The 23,917-nt window shown below is 45.4% G+C and overlaps 2 protein-coding genes across 10 annotated transcripts in view; one reads left to right on the forward strand and one right to left on the reverse strand.

The window, feature by feature from the left end:
- The first annotated feature begins 770 nt into the window (after positions 1-770).
- LOC115392515 (ankyrin repeat and BTB/POZ domain-containing protein 2-like) lies at positions 771-14,127 on the forward strand. Its single transcript, XM_030097187.1, has 17 exons — positions 771-1,653; positions 7,074-7,211; positions 8,132-8,339; positions 8,405-8,557; positions 8,692-8,857; positions 9,080-9,169; positions 9,247-9,348; positions 10,308-10,404; positions 10,483-10,618; positions 11,985-12,220; positions 12,476-12,654; positions 12,739-12,844; positions 12,919-13,021; positions 13,164-13,233; positions 13,321-13,389; positions 13,527-13,640; positions 13,777-14,127. Exons 1-17 carry the CDS (start codon positions 771-773, stop codon positions 14,020-14,022), a joined length of 3,096 nt encoding a protein of 1,031 aa, XP_029953047.1. The 3' UTR covers positions 14,023-14,127.
- Positions 14,128-17,371: 3,244 nt separating this feature from the next.
- LOC115392472 (serine/threonine-protein kinase BRSK2-like) overlaps positions 17,372-23,917 on the reverse strand; it is a 151,771-nt gene continuing 145,225 nt past the window's right edge. For 6 of the 9 annotated variants that reach the window (XM_030097161.1, XM_030097133.1, XM_030097097.1 and 3 more), the window contains 2 exons: positions 21,021-21,068; positions 17,372-18,730 (listed from right to left, as the gene is read on the reverse strand). In XM_030097161.1, coding sequence (XP_029953021.1) covers positions 18,504-18,730; positions 21,021-21,068 — 275 coding nt within the window. In that variant the 3' untranslated portion in view covers positions 17,372-18,503. The remainder of the gene's footprint in view (positions 18,731-21,020; positions 21,069-23,917) is intronic. The other 3 variants (XM_030097115.1, XM_030097107.1, XM_030097142.1) reach the window with 2 other exon arrangements.

The following is a 23,917-nucleotide window of genomic DNA, read 5'->3' on the forward strand; positions in this document are numbered from 1 at the left end:
ACATCTGTGCTCGCATCCCTTTCTCTCTCTCTGTGCGCCTGGCTCAAAAGCATCCTGCAGCACACCTAAAAATAAGGTGTGTATAATCAAAAGAGTAAATAAATAGGAAAAAAAAAACCCTTTTCATATTTAAAATGGAGCCATTCAAACAGAGCAGAGAAGTCGTCTCACCTCAGATGAATCCAGTGCATCACAGATCATTCAAGTAGATGCAGCCAAACAAACTTTTTTGTCAACATAAAGTAAAACATAACAATTGATGTGCTGTACATCCTTTTTAACTATTATTTCCAGGAGAAATGTGTCTGTAAGGACATTGTTTTTTTCTCAGGGTTTCTCAGGGTTAAACATCGCTTCACCCATCATAACAAACAAAGAAAAATAATTTTAATTTTAGCAGAACGGCAGCAGCAATATAAGATCAGTTGCAGCCACTGGCTGATAGACTCTAAAGACCTTTGGGGCTAAAACTCGTAGTTCACAAACTTTCCCCTTAAGTTCCATCTCTGTCCACCGGGAGGCGCTGTCGTGTTACTGTATCACACCTGTGTGACCGCCGGACCGCGACCTGATTGGTCTTTCGTCCCTAAAACACTTTTGTTCCACTTTAAATTGCGGTCAGGTTCGGCGCAGTCCAGCAGTTTGAGCAGCCCCGCGTCAGACGGAGACATTTCCACACTGAAGCTCGGGTTCATGGAAAGTTTCAGCTCCGGTTTCCACGGTGCGTGAAGTGATTCCAGAGCTCCAAAGCTATCAGACTTCAGCTCGTCATGTCCAGCAGTGTGTTGGTGAAAACCCTGGAGGGTCTGAGCCTGGATTCGGGTTATGTGGCCGGGGAGCCGTGCCCGTCCCTCAGCCTGTCGTCCTCCGGCAGGTCGCGGCGGTCCCTGCCGCTCTCCGGCGCTCCTCCCCGGGGAGCCTGCTGGCCGCGCGCCGGCTCCCTGTACAGCCGGAACGGCAGCTGGGACACGGTCAGCACGCTGCCGGAGGACGCGGCGGACGTCCTGGCGAAGTGCCCGTGCCTGCCCGAGCTGGAGGAGTATCCCTGGACGGAGCACGAGCTGCGGGACGTCGTGCGTAAAGTGGCCGGCTCGGACGCGTCGTTCACGGGGGACGCGCTCCGCTGCCTGAGCGCCCTGCTGCGGAGGGCTCTGGTGCGGATCTCCCGGGAGGCGCAGCGGCTGAGCGAGCTCCACCGGCGGTGCACGCGCCTGGAGGTGCAGAGCGCGGTGCGGCTGGTGCTGAGCTGGAGCCTGGCGGAGAAGTGCGTGTCCTCCGCGGTGCGCGCGGCCTCCCTGCACTGCATGAGCTGCGGGGACACCGCGCGGCAGCGGGGCGAGTCCGCGCGCTGCGGGCTCGCGCTGAGCGTGGGCCGCTTCTTCAGGTGGATGGTGGAGACGCGCGTGTCGGTGCGCGTGCACGAGTACGCGGCGGTGTGCCTGACGGCGTGCGTGGAGAGCCTGGCTGAGGAGGTGACCAGACGCGCCCTGCTGGCGGCCCGGCTGACCTCGGAGGAGGAAGAGGAGGAGGAGGAAGGGAGCACCTGCGGCCCGGTGACCGCGGAGCTGCTGGAGGGAACCGTCAACAACGACGCGGAGCTGTGGGGGCTGCTGCAGGTCTACGAGCATCTCATATGTGGAAAAAATGCGCACGGTGAGTTCATGTGGTAAAAGATGCTGAAGTTCCACCAGCGATGCTCAACTTTCCCAATCAAACCTAAAGGATGAATATTTGGCCACGTCTGTTACAGACATGTTTTACACATATTATACATCTAATTTGTCAAATTTAAAAGATTGGGGGTTTATTATTGGTTCATTTTTACTGTAAAATCTGTGCTTAACTGACAATTCATGGATATTTAGAGAAATCTGGGCAATACAGACCTGAGATGAAGGATATACACAAAATTCAAGGTCAGTGCATCGTTTGTAGGCTATCATCATATTATTCCAGAATCTTAATTCAGATATTTTTATCGTAGAAATATAAATACCGAAACCTGCAGACAAGACAAACTCCAAAAAGAGCAGGTAAGGCCACAGGTATCATTCACACTTTCTTTGCAAAAAAAATAAGTGGAAGGTAAGAGTGCAAGTTATTTCAACAAAAGTTGTGTTAATCTAAGAAAACATTCCCAAACAGCATTACCTCCATTGTATGTAAACCCCCCAAAAATTGGAATTCTAAACACATTTGACAACTGATAAAACAAACTAGTAAGACTCACTCATGATCCTTACTTGACCTATAATATGTTCAACAACTCTTCACCATCAACCTTAATACTAACATATAAGTGAATGTTATTTGGTGATATTTAAACAGACTGAGTCAAATCAGCTAAACCCGAACGACTAAAAATCTCCACATCCATTCAGCTTCTAGATGTGTTACACCTCGACCACACAGATTCATTATCAGTTTACTGTCGCCAGTCGACCTCAAAAGCATGATTTCTGTGCTTCGGGAAAAAACCAGACATGTAAACTCAACACAGAAAAACCTCAGAGGAAAATATATTGTCATTGCATTGAAATTCACTATAAGAACAGCAGACTTTTTTACAATACCAATTACACGATCAGTTAATTCACTTAACTACAGAATGTTTGCATTAAATAAGATAAACGTTACACACAGATATTTTACAGTGTGGGGGGAGAAAGTGCAGCATCAACAATGATTATGATAAAGACCTCCAGAACTTAACTCAGTTCCATCTCTCTTGCACTATGCAAAAAGTGATAAAACTACATGTTTACATGTGATCTCAGGTCAAAGGTCATCCCCAAATCAAGCTGCTTAGAAAACAGATGCAGGCAAATTGCAGGAAGTCAAGCAGTTTCTGTAACATTTCCATTACCTGTCTGTTTACAAAAATGTGGCTTTACTAAACTTTTAAACATTGAGTTACTGAGGTTTTTAGTTAACCACTGTAGAAATCGATCTTTATGCATCTATTCATCTTTTCATTTCTGCTTTATGTGCAGATCCACAGTCGGCTTACATCACTATGAAAAGTTTTAAAACCTTATTTTAGCTGCATTTGTTGAGCCTTGAGGATCTTTCAGCTTCAGGTCACCCTGAATGTAAAAAGAGCTTCAAACTGGCCACTGATGGATGCAGAGGTGAGTGAAGAAAGGGTCAGTGGGTCACAGTAAACTCAGGCTCTGCTCACAGAGGCGCTGCATCCCTCTGCCTGATGCATGCTGGGAAACAGGCCTCTCACTGCACAGCCCCTTTCTCTCTCCCATGAGAACGGGCCGGAAGAACCGGGAGCAGTAAACCACTGAGTGTTGTTACTCTCTGACCCGCCAGGCCGACACAAAGGGGCTCTCTTTCCCGCTCAGGCGGCGGAGCGCGAGGTTCGCGCCTCCTGGTGTCGTCCGCCCAGGCTAAACAAACAGGCCGGGGAGGCGACCCGTTAACTCTCACACGCAGCGTCCGCGCTCTCCGACCAGAGAACGGTTCCTTCTGATCTGCTGATGAAACAGAAGAACATGTTGCCACTCCTGCTGAACGTTTCCAAAGACCCAGCTTGTAAGGTCATCATGCAGAATTGAGATTTACACCGCAGCACTCAGACATGTCTGCACAGATCAGCTTACAGACTCACTTTCCCCCGTTTTAAAACCCCATTTCCAGTTTTATAGAGCCTGGATAGTTCCTCCTCTCATTTCCTAATACCTTGCACGCCAGAGTAAAGGCTTGAGAGTGTGCTTGAGCGTCTTTCTGTTTGACCTGCGATGGAGCGGTGACCCTCTCAGGTTGTACCTGGCTTTGACCCTCAGCTGGGGTCAGCTGCAGTCGGCCATGTCCCTGAATCGGATGACTCTGTGTTGAAGATGGAGCTTCTTTAAGGACTTCCTCATATCAAACATTAAAACCAACGTTAAACCCAAACCCACAATGTGAATAACAGCACGTGTTAAGAGCTGTGTTAAGATTTTGGTTTGTAGTTGTGACTGTAATGATGAGTTTATTAATAAACAGAAACATAAGAGACAAAAAGGCAGTGTAGGGTTTAAATGATTCAATATATGAATATACAATATATGGTAACTTTGATCATCAATTTATGATTCTATCCTCTTCACCACGGATTCAAGTTTTAATGGAAGATTTATCACTGGATGAGAACTGAAGCAGCTCATTTAAGATTTAGAATCAATAAAATTCAGCTCATTGAGTCAGAATGTATGCTTTTTGTCTTGGTTATTGCAGTTCATTGAAACGTGGTTACATGAACTTCTTTCATTTCTGGAAATAATCTCTTGAGCTGCGAAGAAGACAGACAGAGGCCACATGTGGCCCATGTCTGATCTACGCTTTGATTTACAGGGCATTAGCTCCTTTATGGTTATGAGGGGCTGAATATGTGATAAAGAAGGCCTGTTTGATGGATCAATGACGTGTCTTTGGTTCGTTTTAATTTCCCTTGTCCTGTAGTGTTTAGTGTGTTCGCTTTGAGTTGGTATTCAGACTGAAGATTAATTACAGGCATGCAGCTGGAGAAAGTGTCTCATATGAGTCCAAGCACAGAGCGGTCAGTAATGCAACCCTCCCTCGGCGACCTAATGCCATCTAATGTTATCTCCATCTGGACTTTGAAGCCTCGAAACACCAAAGAATGGTTCCCCTGCAGTGTTTTCTCATGCTAATGCAGCCCAGGGTGAGACTTGATAGGGAGCTGATCAGATGAGAGATCAATCAGGCTGACGACGTCATGGAGGACGGTTTAACTCTGTGTTCACGCTGCCTCGTTGCTGCATATCTCTAAAGCCTCCAGCCAGCAGTGTCCGCTCACCCGGGCTCCAGACTCACCGACCTCAGCTTTAAACAGATTATCCTACCAAAACAATGTCTTCCCGCCAATTCTGCTCCTGTGTTTCACAGTGAGAGTGAGAAACTGATGTTTCTGCATAAGAAAAGACCTCGAAGCTTCTTTATGTTTGCTGCAGTAGTTCGGCTGTTGTTTTTACAGTAACTGCATATGAAGAATTACAGCTGAGGCTGAGGTTTCTGTTTATTTCTCTCTGCATGTCGCAATAAATCAGCTTAAATACAGTCGACATAAAAGCTTATGTAGAAGAATTTGATATTTTAAAATCACAATTTTTTTTTTTGTCTTCCTGGTTCAGGATGCTTCATTTCAACCTGCAGGAATGATTCCTTTATTTGTTGATGACGGTTTGAATTTCTTCATACTTTTTGTTTTGTTTGTTGGGGTTATCTTGTTCATTTGAATTGAATAGCTCCCTGACTGTGGCACGGTGGGTAGTGGTTCGCTCTGTCGCCTCACATAGAAATTCATCTGATTCAAGTCTGGACATGTTGGGATTTGCATGTTTTCCATTGGCATCAGTGGGTTTTTTTCCTACCACAGAGTAGACAGCAGGTATGGCATTTCTTTGTAATGTTGCTTCAATAATAACCAGGTCTGTGATAATAACTTATTAGATTATGAGCATGATGAACTTATGAGAGCTCTCTTTCAATTTTGACTTCGTTAACTGTTCAAACATGAACCGTAGCGTCACTGAATGAGAAATATAACTGATCGGTCCTGCTCTCTGCGTCTGGCTCCAGACTCCCCTGAGGTGACCCTCCGACCCCCGACGCTCTGTACTCCTGCTGTCCTCCACCAAACACTCGCTGTATTATACCACCTAACAGAAAAGAGCTGTTGTCCTCACTCCACGGCGACCGGGCCTCTGTTTTCATTTTGGGAGACACACACACACACACACACACACACACAAATACAGTACAGTCACTCTTTTGAGGATGCGGTTGCAGACTTGCGGGGGGGTTGGAGTTGTTAAGCCTTGTTTTTCCTCGGCCACAGGTACACACAAGCGGTGAGTCAAAGGAAATGACTTAATCACTCCTGGTTGTGCAGTAAGCAGACCAGTGTTGGACGCAGGAGCTGAGGTGGGGGCTGTGGGGGGTGGGGGGGTAACACAGGTAGGGATTAGAAAACAGTGATTTGTGCTTTGTCTGCTGCATACTGGTCTCCTGTTGTGTCGCCATGAATAGATGCCTGTTCTGACCCCTGTCTGTAAACACGGCGGGGCAATCGGCAGCAATTATCTGCCACCCTCGCTCGCTCGTTCACTCGCTCACTTCTCCTTTCTTTAAGCAAAGGTGTCTTTATTCCAGACGGGAGCGGAGGTGTGCGTGATGGATCAGCTCAGCCTGATAATCGAGACGTTTGTTACGCGTTGGCACTGTTTACCTCCGTTTGGCCCAGAGGTGGAGGTCAGGGCTCTGAGGGCATTTCTCCATTTCTCTACAGAGCTGCTTTTGTGTTGTCTGATGGTGAAACCACATTGATTAAGCATAAAAAAGGAAAAGGAAAAACAGGCTTAACAAGGTCTATATAGTAATCATGCTGCTGAAATGCAGTATATTATTCATGGGCTCCTTTTTTGTTCTGCAAAGAAAAACAAGACACGTTTTATTATTACTCATTCAAGGATCAGATCATTTTCTTTTCTTTCTTACTTTTTCAGTCATGCTTTGTTGAACATATTCATATATTTTTGGTTTATTTTATTACATAATTTCTTTCTAACTTTGATTGTATTGTCCCTTTTCATTTATTTATTTGAATAGTTTAACTGGTTTGTCTTTTATCAGTTTTATGTCTTTTTTTAAAACTCTGCAGACTTTTTATTGCAGACTGTTGAGTATGTTCTCCGTGCTCGGCTTCAGTTTTTGCAGATCGTCCGCCCTGGTGCTGTTTCCATTGTGTGGAAAGTCAGGAGTCAGCGAATACCCGATTCAAAGGGGCACAATGGGTGGGATCTCATATGAGGGAGTGTGTGCATGTGTAAGAGTGTGTGTGTATACCTGTTTTATCTACTTTCTAGGTTCTAAAACCTTTAATGTTTTGTCCTTTGGATGTTTCTCCTACTAGGGCCCGAAATACTTGAAACCGTTCTGATGTTAGTTAACTCTGTTCTGATGGTCCAGGTTTGGTCCTGGGGTTTAAAAAAGCTCGAAGTGGGAAGTTGTTGCACGACTAAAAAGTACAATGTATTTATTAAATTTGCTCGTTGTTTTAGGTGAGCTGTCTCTGCCGGCTCACCTCAGCCCGTACACCAAGCTGATGGAGAGCAGGGAGGACGCGTACATCCAGCTGGAGCTCCGGACCCTGGAACAGGCTCTGCTCGCCACCTGCGTGGGCAGCATCACCGAGCTCAGTGAGTCTGTGTGTGTGTGTGTGTGTGTGTGTGTGTGTGTGTGTGTGTCACTGCGGCCACACTCGGCTCCTGTGCTCCGTGTGTTTATTTAAGGTGCGACGGGCTCCTGGGAGCCGTCATTAGTGACTGCCGGCTCCCCCTCAGTTACATAACAACCTGCGGATTGTGTCCAGAAAACAAGGGCACCTTCACGCCCTGCAGGCCACCGTACATCATCCTCCCAGAGCTCGTTACCAGGAGGGCATGAAAAGGCGCCTTCAGTGCTCACACCAGTTTATGGACCGTCTGCCGACGAGTTTAATGGACCGAGAGTTTCTCTACAAGCTCATGTTGCCTTGTTTCTCTTTGGCATTCTGTCTCTGTTGTTGCTACGTTTAGATTTTTAGATTTTTAAGAATAAATCTCAGTTTGAAGCTCAACAAGATCCATGGAGAATAAATCAGTTTTTATTAGAAAATAAACACATGATTCCATCAATTAAGTAATCAAAAATCCATTAATGTGTCCATAATACCACAAATCTATCATTCCATATTAAGAGCTAAATTTAGCATGAATAAATGAACCAATGGACGTATGAAAGATTCTATGATTTGCTGAATCAATCCATAAATCTGTGAATTTATTTGGGCTGAAATGGAAAATTCATCCATGAATTGTCGAATGAAACAATTAATCCATTCATCCAGACTTCATTGCATGAATTCTACAAATGAAATGATGAATGTACCAATGACTGATCTCATCAGTGATGTATTCATTCATTCACCAGTTATTTTACCCATCTGTAATCATACCCAACTGATCCAAGAATTGATTGAATCCATGGATGAACGCAGCCCTCCACCTCTTCGTGAATGAGTGAATGAATGAGTGGGTAGAAGCTCTGGCTGATGCTGATGGTTTCCGTCCTCCTGCAGGCGATCTGGTCTCCCGTGCGATGCACCACATGCAGCGTCTGCGCAGCTGCAACACGTCGGTCTGCCACACCCGCTCAGCCAATCAGCCGCCAGTGTCCTGGGCCCCGGACGCCCTCCGCACCCTCTACTACTTCCTGTCCAGTCCACAGATGGAGTCGCTGGAGAACCCCAACCTGGAACCACCGACTATGACGCTGAGCAGAGAGAGGTGTGTGTGAGTGAGTGAAATGTCCCGGTGTGTGTCGTCCTCTGATCCGTCTGACCCCCCTCCAGGCCGTTCCTGCTCCTCCCTCCTCTCATGGAGTGGATCCGGGTCGCCATCGTGCACGCCGAGCATCGCCGCAGCCTGTTGGTGGACAGCGACGACGTGAGGCAGACGGCCCGGCAGCTCCTTCCTGGACTGGACTGCGAACCCAGACAGCTGAGGTACGACTCACTACAGAGGACGAACAGAATGCTATTTCTTTTGACAGAATTGCTCCACACAGGGTTTGTTGGAGTGAAGGAATAAAAAGCTCCTCTCAGGATCGAAGTGGACCTGACGCTTCTGTTCCCTGCAGGCTGGAGAGCTGTTTCCACTCCTTCAAAAGTCTGGATGCCGAAGCCGCCCTGGACAAACTGCGGCAGGATCTGGGCTTCAGGATGCTCTCGTGCGGCCGCGCCGACCTCGTCCAGCAGGCCGCCCGGCTGCTGGGCGCCGAGGGCGTCGACACCATGGACGACCAGGTCAGTGGCCACGAGTCTCCACCGTCAACATGATGGTTGGAACAGCTGATTGAAAATTTAATGCCAACGACTGAAATCAAGACATATGAACAGAGTTGACTCACAGGCACAAACTAAAAAGCAGGGAAATAAAATAAAAAAGCCATTAATAATAAATCTGTTATGTGAGGTTTCAAAAGTTTCACATCTCATGAAAAATCTCCTTCTTCCTTCTTCCTGCAGGGAATGACTCCTCTCATGTACGCCTCTGCAGCCGGAGATGAAGCGCTGGTGCAGATGCTCGTCGAGGCGGGCGCTCGCCTCGACCTGCAGGTAGAAGCCACAGGAGCTGGAACATCCCCCCGCCCCCCGCGGTTCTGTGTCTGAGCTGGAGTCTTGTTTCCGTGCAGGTTCCCGGCTGCTCGTCCAGACACCCGTCTGTTCACCCCGGCAGCCGGCGCTGGGCGGCGCTGACCTTCGCTGTGCTGCACGCTCACCTGTCCGTGGCTCAGGTGAGTGCAGACAACAGCAGCAGGCCGCTCAGAGAGGGCGGTTTAGGTTTATCTAACATTCATTCACTGCTACTAGGATGTCAAACTACCGCATGTTTTTATATTTGGAGTTGACTTTTAAAACACACATCACTCTTATTTCTAGCAAAAATGTTTGTTGCCTTCTCACTCACTGGCGTGTGTGTTCTACCCCTTGAGTCCACTATGATCCATGTTGGTGGTTTTGTTGTCATTAGTTTAAACATCTGTTTCTTTTAAGATCCAGATTTCAGAGCATCTTCTTCCCACTAACTGCAGTAGTAACTTCCCTTTCTGCTCTGCGGAGCAAGATTTTTATGGTGGGAAAAAAGAACAAAGCCTGTTTTCACCCAATTAAACTTTGACTACCTGTGATTTTAATTCCTTTCAGTGGAATTTTATGGGGAAGATTTTGAGTTTCATATTTTTTGCAAACTCTACAGGGTTTAAACTATACACTGTAGCGAGAAAAGTGTCCATAATCCATTATACAAACAGGAACTGCACTGATATTTCGTTCAAAAGCAGATGCTTTACGATATAGTTGGCCTCTCTTTTTGTAGCTATAACAGTTTCCACTCTTTTTTGAACGGTTTCCATAACATTTTGGAGCATTTCTGCAAGAATCCATGCCAAGAAATCCTGGCCTCGTTCTTTTTAAGTTTCTCCCAGAGGTTTTGGATCAGGTTCATTCAGATTATATTCATCAAACCACTTCTGTATGGAGACATGAAGGCATTGACAAAAACAGACTTGTTGGGATAAATAAGGTCTTGCTTAAACTTCTGACACAAAGTTGGAAGCATAGCATCGTCCAAAAGTCTGTGTATGCTAGCAGCCAGTATTCTGTAATCAACATAGTTTTACCGTATGTACCGTACAATAAGTAGGTTAAGGAAACACAAAAAGCCCTGTACCATCGCTGTGTGTTCCTCTGACAGCTGCTGCTGGAGGCTGGGGCTGACGTGGAGGGCGCCGCCCTGCTGGACGGCCAGGAGAGCTCAGCGGAGACGCCGCTCCAGCTCGCTGCTGCTGCAGGTATCCCCGTCTCTCAACACCCCCCTGCAGCCCAAAGCACACAAAACACTGAGCTTCAGGCCGTTTCCATCTTCTCAGGTCACTACGAGATGGTCAGCCTGCTGCTCGGCCACGGAGCCGACCCTCTGCTCAGGGTGCATCATGGGAACACGCTGACGTCGCCGCTGCATGAAGACATGAACTGCTTCAGCTACGCGGCAGCACACGGACACAGGTGAGGCTCAGCAGCACATCTCCGTGCAGGCTGATCGTGACTGAAAGTCAAGTTTAAATCCCCAACACTGAAATGAGCACTAAGTATTTACAGTCATCAACCAAACATGTTTTGATGATGTGGAAGGTGGAGTACACTGAGGAAACCCAGGGAAAACAGTAAACTCTGTTTAGAAGCGCTACCTGGAATTAAACCAGGGTTTCTTTGCTGTGAGGCAACAGTGCTAACCACTACACCCAATGTGTGGCCCAGTAGTAAACAAAGAAGGGAGACGAGGTAGAAGCAGAGGTTTTGTTCTGGTGAAAGAAGAGACCACACGACTTCAGTGTCGTAAAAACAACAAAAATGTCCTTCTATGAAACTTTTTACATAAATGCACTGTTCCTGAACGGCTCCATCCTCATATGTCTGTTTTTTCCGTCGTCTCCAGCGGGAGTTTTTCCACTGTGTCCCAGCCTCTGTCCCTCTGCCCCTCCCTCCCTCTCTCTCTCTCTCTCTCTCTCTCTCTCTCTCTCTCTCTCTCTCTCTCTCTCTCTCTCTCTCTCTCTCTCTCTCTCTTTTACATCATTTAAAGTCAATCATGCATGAAAAAGCTTGAAGGACACAAAATGGAGTCATCTATTTATTTCTGTCTCATTCAGGCTAAAATGAATGTGCATGTTGAGAACACACACACTCACACACACACTCACACACACACCCACACACATTCTCACGCAAAGCGTTGTGCATTTTGTGCTGTCTTCTTGTGGCTTAAGATGAAATTATTTGTAGAAAAGGGATGGATATCAATAAAAGTCTGAGGCCTGCTGGATCAATCATTCACATAAAACTTGAAGGTTTCTGCATAAAGGTTGCATATTTGTCTTGTGCATGTTGGGGTTTGGTCTGGGCTTCCTGCTTTTTCAACAATCCAAAGGCATGCTTGTGGCATGAGGGGGCGCCAGAGAGCTACAGGAGAAGAGGGAACAACAGAAATGTGGGAGCCAAGGGAAAGCCTGTTCCCTTTCATTTTAGAGAAAAAAATCCAATTGTAGGTAAATGTATGATTTTATCACTACATACATTTTAAATAAAATAAATAATGATTCTCAGTTGATGAGTAAGATGAACGGTTCTGCTTTTTATTGCCCTCAAGTGCAGTTAACGTTAACATCTTATATTGTGACAAAGATTTTGAAATCCAACATTTATCCACCAAACTCTCGCTCTCTAAGAGCTGCTGGGTTCACCGGGCTTCTGGGATTAACTTTAGCTCCCCACAACTTCAACCTGGACATAGAAACTCCTCTCATTGTGCTGTTATGAAATCTTTTTGCTTCATCAGCTTCCACCTCTGGTTGAGTTTCTGTTTCCATGTTTGCAGAAACATCGTGCGGAGGCTGCTGCAGCAGCCGCAGCACCGCAAGGAGGACATCCTCTCCCTGGAGGAGATCCTGGCCGAAGGAGTGGAGGAAGAGGAGGAGGAGGCGAAGCGACCCACGCAGCCTCCGAGTACAGTTCCCAGGCTGTGTAAGGCCAGGATGAAAGCCCTGCAGCAGGCGGCGTACTACAGCGCCGAGCACGGGTATCTGGACGTCACCATGGAGCTCCGGGAGATGGGTGAGAAAAGCCTGAACGCTTAAGTTGAAGCAAAATAGAAATTCTTTACTAGCAGTTTTTTACTGACTGACTAACATTCTGTGTGAAGTAACATGAGGGAACAGGAGTGTTGAAATGAGGGTTGTGTCGGAGATTGTTGAAGAAAGCTGAAAATGTTAGTGTTGGTGTTCATTTACTGTGGATGAAATGTTAACATTAACATTCACAGCAGCAAATGTCAGGAAAAAAACCTGTTTGGAACTTGTGTCTGTGCAGGTGTTCCCTGGAGGCTCCACATCTGGCTGCAGTCGCTCCGCAGGGCTCAGCAGCTGAGCCGGGACGAGGTCAGCGTCTCGCTCCTCACAGAGTTCCCCTCCATCCGGGCGGAGGACTACAGCCCCGAGCTGCTCTCCACGGGGGTCCCGCTCATGTTCAGCATGCTGCAGACCAGCAAGGTGGCGCCCCGTGACGGAGTTCTCCTGCTGACGTGAGGCTGCTGTCAGACCTCTCTCTGACCTGCTTCTGTTTCCCTCCTGCAGGACTACGTTGTGACGAAGCGGCTGGCCTCGGTGTTCTCTCACTGCTACGGCGGCGCTCCGGTCCCCCCCGTCCCGCCGCTGGACGTCTCGCTGTCCACGCAGCTCGGTAACAAACCTTTCACTTTGATTTTACAAGTGTGATTTAAAGAAAAGAAAAGTGACCCGACCGTCCCTGTGCAGATATTCACTTCCTGAACAACAAGGAGATGTCTGACGTGACTTTCGTGGTGGAAGGGCGGCCGTTCTTCGCTCATCGGGTGCTGCTGATGTCTGCCTCCGAAAGGTCGGAAATCCTCCACTTAGTTACATTTTAACACCAAAGGTGCTCAAAATGAGCTGTCACTCTATGAAGAGTTTAACTTTGATGATCAAACAATGTGATGAACGATCGTCTGTAATTGTAAACTTGTGTTTCATCCTGACAGGTTTCGTCACATGCTGGCAGACTCGACGGACATCATCCACATCAGTCACATGACCTACTGCACCTTCCAGGTAGGAAAACCAACGCTCCTCCTGCTGTTTTGATGCAGATGTGGCTCATTTAGCTGATGGTGTGTGTGTGTGTGTGTTTCCCTGCAGGCGATGATGAAGTCTCTGTACTGTGGAGGAACAGACGGTCTCACCGTGTCTCACTTGGACGCCATGAAGGTAAAATCTCTCACCTGTTGTGATTTCTGACACCTGCTGGCTGGAGGGAAGGTTTGATTTATAGGGCTCATCTTCAGACCCACAATCCTTTGTGAGAAGACGAGGTGTGTGATCTCTCTGTAACGTGTGTTTTGTAGCTGCTGCCGGTGGCCGTCTTCTTCCAGCTCCGGGGTCTGCAGAGGAGCTGCGAGGCGGCGCTGTCCAGGAGTCTGACTCTGGACAACGCTGTGAGCGTCTACCAGACCGCCAAGGTGCAGACGGAGGGGCGAGGGAGGCTGTTTCTTAATGTGGAAGAATATTTATCAATTGAATGAGGACATGTGACTTAAACTAAAATTAAAATAAGTGTTTGACCATAAATAAGAATAAATATGTTTGTGTTTGTAGCATCACGGAGCAGCGGAGCTCTGCCGCTTTTGTGAAGGATTCTTCCTGCAGAACATGGACCGCCTCCTGGACCGGGAGGATTTCCACCGCCTGCTGCTGGGCGGCTTCGGTCAGGAGCTGCTCTGCCCAAACACCAGTTCCACCCCGAGGCAGGACCGCGGCCCCGAGCCCCCGGGGCTGCTGGGGGACCTGGAGGCGATGCTGGTCTGCAGACTGTACAGCCTGAACGCTGCGTGTCGAGTGTAGGAAACACTCCAGATACCAGACATGTGTGTGTGTGTGTGTGTGTGTGATTGGGAATCGTAGCCATACTGTAAATCTCTTTGTAGAAGAACAGACTGCCTTGTACTGCATATTTATTTTGTTTTTACTAATGAACCCAGTGAAAATGTTCAGTAGATGATGAAAATGAACCATTTGTAAAAAGAATCTAATTTGTCAATATTTTGGCTTCTTTTTTCTTTGTCTTTTTTTTTTTTTAACTGGAAAGTATAAGCCTGAGTGCTGTCCGACTCAAGTTCCCATGAGGAGGGTGGGAAGCTTGAAAAAAACCAGTATGGCTGCAGTTGGCGGTTCAGACAAAGTGTTACTTAGTGACGCACTCTGAATGATCTGGCGCTTGTCAGCGTGAACGTGACTGTTGAGCATCTGTGATTTACGAGCTAACTGTCGTTTTTCTTCAGAATATTTGACTGGAAACTTCCCAACAGGATTGTGGGAAGTTTTGCAGAGATTCAAGTAGCAGATGTGAGATTATTCAGAATAATTGCTACGTTTACACAGTTATCCAGGTTAAAGCGACTGGGCGTCAGTAGATGAGCCTTTACAGTTTGGCTGCTCGATAGCTGAGTTTTTTACAGACTGAACTATTTGTTGGCTGTTTCTTTTGTGACTGGGAAGTTTCCAGCTTGGAATTTTAAGCGCGACGTGCTCGATCCTGCTTCGGCCTGAGCAGAAGCTGTTAATAACAGATAACCTCTTTTTGTTTTAGATATTTATGTACCGTGTTCAACTTTTTTTTAATGAAACCTTTTTTTTTTTTTTTTTTTTTGTAGAGCTTCCATTTAGCAGATGAGAAGTGAGGATGTGTGACTGCATGTTCAACCCGAATATGTAAAATGTGTAAATACTTTGGTGAATAAACATCAAACTGAACCCGCGTGCGATCCAGCCAGCGTCACACACAAAGCGCTCCAAAGTCAACAGATTTATTTCCTTTAGCACTGAAGTTGTTCACAGTAACATCACAAGGGAATACATTGCCAGTGGTTATCCTGCTCAGTAGTAGCGCTCCGTGCTCCGAGTCTATTCTGTGTGCTCTGGATTCCCACAGTAGAAAAAAGAGGAAAGCGAACGATGAAAGGTATTGCTTTTAGTTTTTCTCTCTGATAACCCAACGCCCGCCCAGCTGGTCTGGGCGGGCGACCCGATCGCCAGCGAGGTCCCTCAATGAGAGAATGAGTTAAGGAGGATGCATTGCACGGTTACTGTGTGCGCACAGTGATCGAAAAGAAAAGAAGGTAAAACAAGAAGGGGAGAGAGGACGGCCGAGAAATCATTCAAAAAAAAAAAACAAAACAAAATTAATAGAAAAAGCAAATGCACATAAAGGAAAAACAGAAATAAGTGTGGAGAGAGAAGGGGAACGAGAAGAACAATTCCAACGACGACATGCAAAGAAAAGACGAATGCTGAACATGCAAACAACCGTACGAGGTCAAAGCTAAGAGTAGGAATCCCCTTGGTTTTTTAAATAAGCTTGTCAGTAAACTCGGCTTATTTACAGGATGAGTGTTTGTTTGGTGAGTTCTGAGTCTTCATACGCACAGAGGGGTGGGGGGAGAAAAGGAGCCGACAGATATCAACGAAGGGTTTGTTCCTCTCAAAGAGGCTACGTCTACATTCTTAAATTACGGTAAATCATTTCTCCCAAAAAACGTACTTTACAAGGTTTCGCTCATCGAAAAATGCCAGGAAATACTGAACTGAACTAAACCAAAAAGCAGGATTCACAAATGTGATCCAATAACTTAAACATGACAAAAATATCCTTAAATAATCTGACATTAAGAAACATTCTCTACATTTTTCATATAAATAACCGAGAATAAATAATAAAAAAAGAACAAAAAAAGTAGAAAAATATACACAGCAGTTCAACATTGTCTGAAACCTGCAGATAATTCAAAAGAATTCAAACAAAAGAAAAAAAAAAGACTTTAAAAAAAGGTGTTGATGCAGTGCAACTGAACCCGGCTTTTGGTCAGAAGTGCAAAATGAGACATTAAATCAGCGGGTTTGATCACACCAGAAGTTCAAACCCATAAGCAGTGTTTTAATAGCTGAAATTTAAAAATACTAAGTTTTGTAACAATTTCTGTGCTGCGAAGCAAGTTTTCGGCATGTCCTGAAAAAGTGCCCAACATAGAATAACCATTTCTAGACCAAGAATTAAACTCTTATAGAACGAAGCAATAACTTTATATCAATGTCAGGATGATCGACTAAATGTGACTGATTAGATTTTGTTTGTGGAGTCAGATTCATGTGAAAGTTTTGAGAATTGAAACTATTTTTAGAAATTTTCTGATTGTTAGAAAGCAGGAGTCACTAAAACGCCACTACTTTTATCAAAATAACTAATTATGAAAAGGACGCTTTTACTCGGGTTACTGAAGTTTCAATGAGCTGGTTGAAAACAATTCACTGAGCTGCAGAGCTGCTGTCTCTCTGCCTTGCTGACTGAACCAACTCTCAGCTTAAACATTTTGTAACGCTAAGTTAACTCATCTACCGATATCCACAGAACCGGTGATTAGCATGAACATCTTTACCATCCAGAGCATCTTCCTCCCACTGATGTAACTCCTGCAGAACCGGATCGAACCAGACTGATCCACACTCAATGCTGACAGCTGAGCCGATGTGTCGCCGCAAAACAACACAGCTGTGAGTACATTACCAGACTACTTACTTCAGGTGAATTGATACTTGTTGTAGCACCACTTTGATAATGAATCTATTTTTCTTTGCATCACTTTGTTTTTTAATTCTCAACTTACACATTAATGATAGCAATGATGGCTTTCTATTTCTGTGTTTGTTCTTGAGAAACATTTTTAAATGATTAAACTCTCTTTCCAAAATTGAAAACAGCCTCCTGAAATCAGGATGTTAACTCAGACGATGAGGCTTCGATCTTTTAAATAGGATTGCTTCCTACTCAGAGATTAATTCTGTTATCCCGATATATCAGGATATCATAGCAGCTACCTTATTTTCTAACATTTTCAACAGAAATAAGATCTTTTCCCTGCTGTTTTACCTGACCTGTCAGGTTTTATTAAGCTTGACTTTGGACATAAGATCAGTCAACAAGCTAGTAAATGCCCAAATATGCATTTTTTTTGACAAAAAAATGGAAAATGACCACTATTTTAAAAACTGAGGCGTGCGGCATGATTATACGGATGTGTACACGCACACACGTACAGAATGTCAGGGACGAAGCATTTCCATGTCTGATCTGACAGTCTGATGGCTCAAACACAGGATTGCTGGAGATGTTCCTGAAGGTGTGAACTGCTGGTGTGACCTCCCCCCCTACAGGAACACAAACCCCCCAAAAGAAGACGACAGCTCTAAAAACAGAATATCACAACTACACCTTTTTTTTTTTTTTTTTGTACATACGCAACATTATTTAGTCTGTACAACAGAATAGATCATTCATTTATAGAATATCAGCCCCACCACCCCCACCCCGCTCCCGTCTTCACCGCACTTTTAATGGGCGACTTTTCACCGCAAGAACCTGTTCACAGAAAGCTGGGAAACGTTCCTGCCGCTCACAAAGAAACACAACATTAAAAAGAAGTACAATCCAGCCTGCGCCCGTCCGTCCGTCCGTCCGTCCGTCCGTCCAGCGCTGCTGCTGCTTCTCCTGCATCCTCGAACGGAGTCGTTACATCCCGCAAAGAAGTTTGTTTAGAGAAGTGTTTTTAATTATGTACACATGGGAGGAATGGAAGATACAGGAAGGAGGTGTGTGAGTCTCTGTGTGTGTTTGTGTCCGCGTGTGTGTGTAGATTGACAAACATCACTGTCTTAAGGCTTTTTTTCTCCTTTGTACAACTTGTCTGAGATGTCTCTGGTGTCGGGTTTGGCGGCGGAGGGCGGCGTTGACTCTACTGATGCAGCCGGAGAGAGAGAGAACTCGAAGAGGAGGAAGAGGAGGAGGGGGGGGGGGGGGGGGGGGGGGGGGCGTGAGGGGTCCTCTGTCTTATTTTTATTTTTTTATTTTGAGTCTTCAGACTGTGGTGGCTGAGCTGAGCTGAGCTGAGCTGGCGGCGGCGGCGGCGACTGGTCTCGGAGGGCCGCCGAGGTTAATAGCTATTATGGATGATCCCTGGTGGCAGAGACAAGTGAAGCCGTCACACATGTGATGAGGACACACACCCACCGACAGACCCCCGGGGACACAGCGAGGGACACGGGGGGGGGGGGGAGGGCGACGGGGGACGACCAAGCTACATTTGCTACTTATTGTAAAATACTGATCGACTTATGAACTGAAAGAGCCATTCCCATCATACAGTACAAAATTTATAGGCAAAAAGTAGATCTGTTTTGTGGTTTTCACTCCGAGCTAAAGGGCAAAGTTAGCAGCGCTCCTCTCTGCTGTCGGGACCTGATCACCGCGGCTACTCATGCACAGCTAGCGCTCCTTAAGGTTGTTCCTGCGTCCTGTTGCCGGCCGCCGTCTTTGTTTTGTCTTTGCCGGGGGGGCATTTGGAGTCATTGGGCGGGGGCTGGCTGGGCTTGCTGCCGGGGGCATGCTTGGTGGGGGAGCTAGGCGTGGCGGGGGCGCCGCTGGGGGAGTGGGACGCTTGGAGGTTCTTCTCGTCTGAAAAAAGCTGTTTAATTACGTCAAAGAAGTTACTCAACGGGCTGCCTACACAGACGGGAAGAAAAGAAACAGAGAGAAAGAGAGAGAGAGAGAGAGAGAGAACAAACAACAGATGAGCAATGGGGTTAACGTGAGGAAGAGGAGGAGATGGAGGGATGAGAGGAGGAGCAGAGCTGGAGAAATGGAGACTCTTGAGGGGGGGTAAATTCAGGACATGGAGACAGACAGTTTCTTAAAGTTCCTCAGAGTCTCAGTTTCTCCAGCCGGATGGAGGATCCAGCGGGAGCGCAGGAGGACGCCGGAGAGACCAGCGGCTCTGGCTTCAGAACCGAGGAGAAAACCTCTTTCGTAGAAACAGAGATTTACTTTCAGAATGTCTACAGATTTTATCAAAACAGCTTTCTTTAGCCGTCACAGCTCCAGGATGCTTCGGGATACAAAGACCTCTCGAATCAGCTCTGCAGTGAAAACCATCTTATTGTCTTTAATCTGAGCGAAGCAGCTTCAGCACCGAGGAAAGTCTGACTGACCGTCAGACTCCTCATTCGACCTGTCCTCCTTCCAGTCTTTCTTTCTTTCTTGTATCCCATGAGCCTAAATTTTGCATTTCCAAGCACCTCATCTTAAACTTTCTTTTAGTTTTTGTTCTTTCCATTCTTTGTCTTTCTTAAATCCATTTTGTACCAGATGATGACTTTTAAATTTTCTTTTAGAATTGTCCTAAAATGTCTCTTAATTTCATTTCTTTTGTTCTGCTCTTTGATTGTTTTCACTTGATTCTGATTTGTTTTGTATCACATAATAGGTTGAAATTGCTGCGCTTACCTTGTCATATTATCTACCAGATTTTTTTTTTCTGCCATTTATTTGTTGTTCTTTATTTTCTGTTCATTTGTTATTTGTATCATATAACAGGTTCATATTTTTCCCTCCTACCACTACCTTGTCTACAAATCAATGTTTTTCTTTCTTCATTCTTCTAAATACTAAACAAACTTGAAAAAAAAAAAACCTAATTAGAGAGTCTGTATTGTTCTCTGGCATCCTGGTGAAGCTGTTTGCATTAGTAACTTGAATTAAGTCCACATTTTAAGGTCCGTCCTGCTTTTCACAGAACGGCTCCAACGTCTTCCGAAGCTCCCGCTGAAAAGCGCCATCGTACCAACATCCATCACAACAACATCCATCGGTTACTACAGGGCTTGGCTTTGCTCAGTGCTTTTCAAACAGTCAAGAATGAGTAAAAAAACATGCAACAATACAGCACAGTGCACACGTTAACACACAGTCACTGGTCGTTGCAGGGGTTAGTCTTCAATCAGTGCGTCCTTCGGTGGCAAAACTTCAGTAACTGTGAAAGAATAACTTACCATCGTCCTTCCGTTTCAACACACTGACTTCAGCATTTAATCTCTCACTTTTTAAATTCTTTCTTTTGTTTGGTTTTTCAGTGAGTGCAAATATGGAAAGTTTCAGAGGAGGTGGGGAGAAACTCAAGCGTCGTCATGCAGAAAGAAGTTAGGAGCCACACACACACTCACAGTGAGAAAACACACCCATCCTATCAAGTCATTCACTGGTTAAAGGAAGGACGGAGGGCTGAGAGAAACCCACTAAAAAGCAGATTTTTTGAGGTTCCATGTAAGAAAATAAGTTTTTTAAAAAAACTGGAGTATAAGATATTTTAAGTTAAGAAGCATGAGACATCAGGGAAATTACTTTTCAACCATTTTTCACTATTTTTTGGTAATTTATTGACCCATAAAGACGATTGCAGGTTTAATTGCATTATTTCAAGTGTATTTTTTAGGGCCACTCTCTGGTCTTTATTGCTACATCAGATATTCTTAAATATTTGCTGTAGCCTTTCACTGAATTAATAAATAAATACATTTCTACTCTTTCTGGCATTAAAACTACCCTTATGCTCATATTTTAGAAATCTTTATTTGTTTTATGTGTTATACAAGTTCTTTTGTTCTGTTGTCATTTTGCATTTTTTTTTTCCCCTTTCAGATTTTTTTTTTCATGGTAGGAGGAAAAACAAAAACCAATAACCAAATTGAATTCTATTGATATGAAGATGTGGGCCAGATGTGTGGGATGAAGCTTCCCGCTCCTTAAAATGACTTGTTAAGATGAAACCATTAATCTTCAGCCCACATACACTGTCTCACACACACTCTCTGGTGTTAGTGCGGTCGGGGTGTGTTGGTGACAAGCCTCCAGGATGTTGCCGGTGTGTGTTAAAAGCCGGAGTTAAGGTGGGTTTTTCTTTTGGTTTTACTGGGATTATAGTTTGATGGCGGGAGCTGCCGGTGGCTCTGGGTCTTACCACGCTTGGAGGATTTACTGGGCAAAGAGGCAGAGCGCTGAGAGCCATCTGAGAGCAGAGGACAGCGTCAGAAACACCAAGCCGCTGAGGCCCGGCGCTTCAAATACATCACAGTCCTGCTCACCAGCTCCACGCCGCGCACGTGAATGTTCAGCTCATTTTCCACACGCTGGAGTCACAGTTGGTGTTCTCACAAAGACTTAAGCCAACTGGCCAGCATGTGACCCTTGTTTTAAAAGACTCCTGTGGCGGGATCAGTTTCGGAGGATCGCTGGTGAACTGCATTCTGCTGTCCGATCACCAAACACACACGGTCATTTCTTCTTTTCACAAGCTGCTCAGGAAAGAGCAGCATCAGTCAGCTGCCGAGGGTGTTTATTTTCTTTTCTGCCTCATACCGTAGTTATTCACAGCTTGAATGGTAATTACTTTCTTTAAAGTGCAAACTGCTGCCGAGGTGCCGGGAGGTTTATTGCTCAAGACGGGAAAAGCGAAGAGAAAAACATCCACTAATTCAGTCCGGAACAAGTGTGAAAGCCTAAATGGAAAAATGTATTCTTTATGGATTGGTGAGAGATTAAAAATTCAATATATGGCTCTATTCTATTCATTTGGATGTTTCCAAACTCAACAGAACTTTCCCCAAGTAAATTTTGCTTTGTATTCTCCATTTTTTTTTTATTTTGAGAGAAAATAGTGAATTAGTTTTGCTATATAAATTACTTTAAAGTTTAGAGTTGTCTGTTGTGCCTTTGTGTTTTCTTCAGTTGTGACTTTATCTGAAATCTCAATAGTATATTAAAGAAAGCAGGTTATCAATTTTCAAAAGCAAAGATTACACTTGAATACACTTGTCTTCACTGAGATATGGAGGATGTTCATTCACTTCACTCTACACTGACTTGTTCCACTAAAAGACTTTAAAAACTGCTTTTTACAAGAAAAATACATCAAACATTAATCAACATAACAGACGTACTTTCAGAGAACCATTTTTTAAGCATATTTGTCACAGTAACAGTAGGCCTGTGAACGGTTAATATTTTTTTCAGGTTATAGTAGGACAGTAGTTCATCATATCAGAGGATGAGTAGGTAGTAGGATGGCAGATTTCCTAATATTTGCCACATTATAAAAGATTTTAACAGCTGATGAGCAGAACAGCCAAAACAGACAAGAGCCATTCTCATGCCAGAGCTTTGTTTGACATATCAAGTACGTTCCTATATATAATTTATTGTTGGCACAATGATGGTTACTGAATATATCTTGGGATTTTAAATAATATTCACCACATTCCGTCATGAGAATGTGTCCTAGAGAATTGATCCTAGTTTTACCCTGTGATCAGAATAAAAAAGTTTCTCCTGCTGAACCACTGAACCAGCACTACGAAATCAAACCGGAGGAGTTTGATCTGAAGGTCCTGGAGGCGGATTCAGTTCCTCGTCATCTCAAAACCTCGAGTCTCAATCATCAAGCTGCTGTTTGACTGTTTATCATGAAATACCCGATTCATGATGAGACTGTCAGAAAATGATTGAACATTCACAACGACAGACACTTTTCTTTCAGATTCATCTCTTCCTGCACGCACACACCCACGCACTCTCTCTCTCTCTCTCTCACACACACACACACACACACACACACACACACACACACACACACACACGCACAGAGGGCCATCGGGTTGACATGTCCTCAGAGCTGTTGGGTGTTTAGTACATTTTCATTACAACACATGCAGAGTTTCCAAACCGCAGAGAAACACCCATCAAAAATACACAGTTAACACACTTCTTCATATCACAGGGATAAAGCATGCCATATCTGATGGTGTGTGTGTGTGTGTGTGTGTGTGTGTGTGTGTGTGGTTCTGGGTTTTTCTTATATCTGATGTTGAGCATGCTGGTGACATTCAGTCCACCCAGAGCGGCGTTAGAGTGAAACTGTGGATGAGGAGAAGCAGGGTGGCATGGAGAGGCAGGCCAGAGCAGACAGAGAGAGATCGGACAGACAGAGATGTGGGTTATTGGCACATCTACACAGTGGTGGTGGTGCATACAGAGCCTGATAACAGTTCCCATCTGTGGCAGTGAGTAGACACACCGGTGCTCCTGGGTCCACTTCAGAGATAGTTTGGATTTGACAAAAAATAATCAATCAGGCCAAAAACAAACAAGCAACAAACGAAACCAACTCTCCAAACTATCTGCTGAGAGACTCCATGCAGGTGCAGTGTGTGCAGCGGGTGAGGATGTGTGTTGTAGTTACTCTGCTCCACCACCAGAGGGGACCATTATCAAGTAAATAACCACAGATGTGAGACAGCGTCACACTAACAGAACAAGGACAGCCAGAGAACACACAGTCACTCTTTCTATTCTTCCATATTTCTTTTTTTCCCAAATTCATCCATGTGCTTATAGGCAGCCCCAAAAAAAGAATCTCCAATCGAGTCATGGACGACTGCAGGGGATTGTGGGACGTGTTTTGTGAGAACTCATCACCTTTCTCTCCCTCATAAACGCTGCAGATGTTGTTGTACACCTGTAAAGTTGTGCAAACATCCATTAGCCTGGCTGGGCGTTAGCCTGTGAGTGTGCTCCTTTCTGCTGAGTCAGCCGAGCTGCTGCTGCTGCTGCTGCTGCTCTATGCGGAGGATAAATTACAGCTGGATGTGCAGCTCCTGAGTGGCTATAATCAGCCCTGTGAGGGCACGCTTAGAGCTCACTGAATACTGCTACTGTGTATGTGTGTGTGTGTGTGTGTGTGTGTGTGTCGGCGTGCACGCCATGGCATGTGGCAAGGGCATGCACGTGGGGATGCCGTGTGCTTAAAGCAGTGTGCTGAGCCGAGCCGAGCCGAGCTTAGCTGAGCGGGTCCGAGCCGAG

Source organism: Salarias fasciatus, chromosome 1 (assembly GCF_902148845.1).
Source record: "Salarias fasciatus chromosome 1, fSalaFa1.1, whole genome shotgun sequence".
NCBI lineage: Eukaryota > Metazoa > Chordata > Actinopteri > Blenniiformes > Blenniidae > Salarias > Salarias fasciatus.